Here is a 5,663-nt window from a genome sequence, read left to right on the forward strand (position 1 = left end):
AAAAAAAATTGAAGTTGAATTAAAAACAAACTTAAAATTCTTTTTTTTTGGAGGGGGTGAGGGGTCGAGGGTAGGGATGGGGTGAAAAAATAAAAAAATTGATGTTGAAAATATCTTTTAAAAATAAGCTTTAAATTTATTTTATCAACAAAAAAAAATTGTAATTTGAAGTTGGAGGAGAGTTTTGGAAAATGTTTTCCTTAATTTTTGAAGGGAAGTCATTTTCCTTAAATTTGAGAAAAATGAGTTGATTTGAAAAAACATTTTCCAAAACTTTTAACCCAACCAAACATGAGAAAGTTGAAAAATATTTTCCAGAAAATATTTTCCTTTGTACCAAACACACCCTTACTCTTTGCATGCAGCTTGATTGAAGATGAAAGCAACTCTTTAACAACCTTAATTACTTTTAAATATAGTTTCCATGATTGAAACTATAAATATTTTCTCTATTCCTAATTATTTGTCCATTTTTTCTTTTTTAGTTATTTTTAATTACTTGTTTATTTTGACAAATCAAGAAGGACAAAATATTTTTACCTATTATACCATCAATTAATTATTTTGAAAAAAGGTAGAATTTCTTGAAAATCTTAAGTTTTTAATTCATCCACTTCATAATTAATATGGTTAAATGATAAACTCACTATATCAATAATTATTTTTTTAATAGGTGTATCAAGTCAAAAGTGAATAAGTAAATTGGGTATGATTTAACTCAATTATTTGTGTTTATGATTTGTTAACTTTCTGACTGAATTCATGGGAAGTCATTGAAAGTACCAAAATAAAATGATTGACCCATTAATTAATCATATTATAAAGTCTTTTCAAAATCCACTTTTTGTAGCAATATTAGTGGATGTAACGTCACCCCATAAGGTTCCCATATGGGTTATATGGCCCTTATCAATTAATAAAAAAATAAAAGTATTAAAAGAATATCTATTTGGGTTATATGGCCCTTTTTCCTATATTATTAGTTCAATTCCATGTCTATTTAACGTAAGAAGACGCCTAATTTGGCCAATTTTAAAAAAATATCACCTAAATTGAGACCTAAAAATATAGGTAATTGATATGTACGTTTCATTTACTCGGTTTGTTGGACCCCTCTCTACATAACTCTCTAAAAAGTGGGAAAAAAACTTATCTTTGAATCTTTCCATTTTGGCTCGACTACTTGACTTGAATATATATTTTAACAAATATAAAGATTATAGTATAGTATTAATTTTTGCAGTTCTATATATAGGGAATGTCCCTCAAAGTTTAGTATTCAAATATTTCAGTTGAGAACTATATATTAAAATAGAGCAAGAATAATATTACTTAGCCAAATTTAGCATGGAGATAAATGAGGATATTGTCATAGTTGGTGCTGGAATTGGTGGACTTGCTACTTCTTTGGGACTTCACAGGTATATACAAAAATCATACTAAAAAGGGTAATCTTGTACTAAAAATATTCTAATCGTAAATTCTCATCTTGTGTGTTGGCCGAAGTTATGAATATGTTCGAAGATCTCAAAATGATCTTCCAGTTTGGGGGATTTAATACATAGTAGGGCCCCAGAACGCTAAAAGGTGGGGGAACCAGAATTGTCATGATAGAAAAGAGAAAATCGAAATATTGTATAATATTTAAGATCACAAATTCTAATGGCACATCTAGTACGTGCTAAAAATGTATAATCAAATAATGCAACATAAAAGGGAGCAACATGAGTATTATGTGGCTCGCCACCTACGTGTTATTTTAGGGCATTGCATACCAACATATTTGTGTTATAACAATTTAAGATATATACAGTGATAGTATATGTTACGATTTAACCTGTATATGAAATCAAGTCAATTTGAATTGTTTTTTAAGTGATCTGATCGTGTAAATCTTTAATTTAGGTTGGGAGTGAGGAGCATAGTGTTGGAATCATCAGAATCTTTGAGAACATCAGGATTCGCACTTGCTTTGTGGACCAATGCTTGGAGGGCATTGGATGCTCTTGGTGTTGGAGACTCCCTTAGACAACGTTCCATACACTTTACTCGGTAAGTTTATCTGTTTTTGAAGTACGATTAATTTGAATTTGTGTCGGAAAAAGTCTCACTTTAAGGGTAATTTCCTATCAAAATGCGACTTTATATTGTTCCAGAACTCGAACGTAAAAATGAAGTACTTACCATTTCAGTAAACTTATATTACTTATCACGATTCACGAATTTGGAATTTGAACATATATATATATATATATATATATATAACCATAATATTGTTATCTTGTGCATTGAAGTTAACGATTTATGATTTTAAATGAGATTATCATACACTTTAATACATCAGAACAAGTAGAAAATATGGGCTCGAATTTCATCATCANCTTGTGATTTTAGATGAGATTATCATACACTTTAAGACATCATAACATGTAGAAAATATGGGCTCGAATTTCATCATCACAACAAGCAAGCCTGGCCCACTTAAGGGGGCCATTAATTAAATACAAAATTAAACAACTAGGAATGCGCTCTCTCAAAGAATTTAAACGTTTAAATAATATGATCACACACTTTAATAAAATATTTATGCGATTATCGAATTCGCATTATATCTTACTTTAATACTATCTTTGTCCACTTTTAGTTGTCATAATTTCTTTTTTCAGAGTCAACCTATAAAAACTTTGACTAGCATTTTACGAGTATTTTTTCATCATATTGATATGTAAAAAATTGCAATTTATAATACTTTTCGTATAGTTTTTGAATATCTGTTCTTTTTTTGTTTAAAATTATCGAATTAATGTAATCTAATTTAACTTTGAAAATTAGTCAAATTGACTTTCGAAAGCGCAACATGACAAATAAAAATGAACGGATGGAGTTTATTAATGAACTTTTTTCTTGTATAGGTTTCAAGCATTTTCAGCAAATTCAGGCTTGCCTACTGCTGAAATTTCCCTTGAGGCAGATAACAAACCGTAAGCTACCTAAAATCCATTTCTATTTCGACTTTCGATATATTTTTCTTTTAAATCCATATTAAAAATACATTATAAACACATAAATACTATAAGATATTTTTTACTATAAATTTCAAGAATTTGGTATTGATTCAAATTATGTCACGTAAAATTGAACTATAATATAGTAACTAAATATATATGTTTTTTTGTGACACTAATTTTTATAATATTACAGAATTGATTATGACAGCCGTTGTATAAAAAGGCAAGAGATAGTGGAAACTTTAGAAAAAGAATTGCCTCCAGAAACTATTAAATATTCATCTCGTGTTATTTCCATTCAACAATCTGGACTATACAAATTGGTGCATCTTGCCAACAAAACTATTATTCGAACCAAGGTAAATATATATTGTTTTTATATCGATAGTGTAAATAATTTTTATAATATAGTATTATTGTCTTCATATCAAATCTCATGTAGTACAACAATAATATCATATACATTATACAATCTAGTTCTACGTAGTAGGGTTTGGAAAAGAATAGAGTATTGTCTCTACCTTAGAGGTGAGGTATTTTTGATAGACCCCTGGCTCATTAAATCTCACGTTGTGATGATCTATATATATAAAGAATTACGATTAATGTGATTTAACATGTTCTAATAGGTTTAGTAATGTATTTTCTAGATTAGTCATTTTTTTTAGTTGACTTGATAACAAATTAGATTTTTCCTCATCATTAATGTATAGAAGCTCAATTTTTAAAATTTTTTAAAAATACTAATGTGAATGTCCCATGCATGAAATTTTAACCTAAAGAAACTTAAGTTAATGGTAGAAAATCAGGGACGGAGTTAGAAATTTAGTTACAGATTTGATATAATTCAATAACTATAGCCAAAACTTTGTATTTGTATTAATATCCACGTTATTGAGGACTCACTAATTAAGTTGTTCTTTTCTATATTCAAAATTCATAAACTCAAAATTCTGATCGTACGTTGAATTTTTAGGTGTTGATAGGATGTGATGGTGTGAATTCAGTGGTGGCAAAGTGGATGGGCCTCCCAAAACCAATTGATGCAAATCGTTCAGCAATTAGAGGATATGTTGAGTATCCAAAAGCCCATGGATTTGAGCCCAAATTTTGTGCTTATTTTGGTGGTGGAGTTCGTATTGGTTTTCTTCCTTGTGATCACAAAAGTTTGTACTGGTTTTGCACTTTTACTCCATCTGCTGTAGATTGTAAGTCTTCTGTTTTCTATGTATATATCTCTATTATATCGGAGTCCGTATCATCACGAGTCCAATATATGTCGATCTTTCTGTCTAATTTATGTGATACAGTTGGAATTTGGAGAGTCAATCATCATAGAAAAGTTATTTAACGCTAAACGTCTGTATCATCAGGGGTCCAATATATGTCGATCTTTCTATCTAATTTATGTGATACAGATGAAATTTAGAGAGTCAATCATTGGCACGTTATAATCATAGAAATGTTATGACATGTTCCTTCTGTCTCGTTTTACGTGTCACACACTCATATTTTCTTTTTTTAGTTTGTTACTTTTTTTAATTTTCTATTTACCTTTAATAAGAATATTAAATCACAATTTTCAAAAGTCCTTTTTTCCTCTTAAATTTTATATTGGATCGAATCGTGACAGATAAATTGGGACAAATAAAATATTTAATATCACAAGTGCCAAGGGTACTTTTGGTATATGCCAAAAATCTTTATTTTTTTCAAATATTTCATTCTCAATTAAACATGAATATGGTGGATGCACCTCTATTTCTTTTATGAGTTTTACTAATTAATAATTTGCCTTTGAATTGCATGTACATCTCAAGATGATGAAAAAATTGAAGGAAGTCCAACAAAAATGAAGCAATTTGTGCTAAGTTTAGCAAACAATGTTTCAAAAGAGGCCTACAATATCCTTGAAAGAACTTCACTAGATAGCCTATATTGTGCAAAACTAAAATTAAGAACCCCATGGAACATTTTAATGAAAGAAAATATTGTCAAAAATAACACTTGTTTAGTTGGTGATGCTCTTCATCCAATGACACCTGATATTGGTCAAGGTGGATGTTCAACATTAGAAGATAGTGTTGTTCTTGCAAGATGCATTTCAGAGGCTATTTTTGCAAAAAATTTAGAAGATGATGATCAATTATGCAAAATAATTGAAGTTGGTTTAGAGAAATATGCAAAAGAGAGAAAATGGAGGATTTTTAACCTTATTAGTACTTCATATTTGGTTGGTTTGGCACAAGAAAGTAATGGGAAAGTGATTAGTTACTTAAGGGAGAAATTCTTGGCTCAATTTACTATTGAGACTATGGTAAAAATGGGTGATTTTGATTGTGGGAAATTATTGTCATAATCTTGTATTTGTTGAAGTGAAGATGTCGAGTACTTGTGATGATTTGCTTGTTGATTTTATGATTAATGAGAAATAATAATTCGATCAAAGGTCATTTTGTTACAAAAATAACGTCAGGGACATCTGTTGTTGTTTTTACTATCAAAAAGACTACTGTAAGAATTTATCAAGATTGTATCATGAATTAAGTCCTATTATTTGGTTAGCAAGTAGCATTAGAATTAAGGTTGTAATTGTTGTCATTTGTATCATATATGTAAGAGGTTAATTTCTCAATTATTACTCCTTTCGTGTCA

The 5,663-nt window shown here is 29.2% G+C and overlaps 1 protein-coding gene across 1 annotated transcript; it reads left to right on the plus strand.

Moving 5' to 3' along the window:
- Window positions 1-1,291: 1,291 nt before the first annotated feature.
- On the plus strand, window positions 1,292-5,450 carry LOC125862732 (monooxygenase 2-like). The gene is made up of 6 exons (XM_049542867.1): window positions 1,292-1,421; window positions 1,906-2,052; window positions 2,913-2,981; window positions 3,202-3,367; window positions 3,985-4,216; window positions 4,829-5,450. The coding sequence occupies exons 1-6, from the start codon at window positions 1,348-1,350 to the stop codon at window positions 5,365-5,367; spliced, it is 1,227 nt and encodes a 408-aa protein (XP_049398824.1). The 5' UTR covers window positions 1,292-1,347; the 3' UTR covers window positions 5,368-5,450.
- Window positions 5,451-5,663: the final 213 nt, after the last annotated feature.

The sequence above is a fragment of the Solanum stenotomum genome, chromosome 4, assembly GCF_019186545.1.
Source record: "Solanum stenotomum isolate F172 chromosome 4, ASM1918654v1, whole genome shotgun sequence".
NCBI classification, from domain to species: Eukaryota; Viridiplantae; Streptophyta; class Magnoliopsida; order Solanales; family Solanaceae; genus Solanum; species Solanum stenotomum.

What these genes read in the sequence shown, in the direction of transcription:
- LOC125862732 (XM_049542867.1), top strand. Translation starts at nt 1,348, where the DNA reads ATGGAGATAAATGAGGATATTGTCATAGTTGGTGCTGGAATTGGTGGA. An exon ending in CTTGAGGCAGATAACAAACC is followed by an intron (nt 2,982 to 3,201) that starts GTAAGCTACCTA and finishes ATAATATTACAG; the next exon opens with AATTGATTATGACAGCCGTT. An exon ending in AAACTATTATTCGAACCAAG is followed by an intron (nt 3,368 to 3,984) that starts GTAAATATATAT and finishes TTGAATTTTTAG; the next exon opens with GTGTTGATAGGATGTGATGG.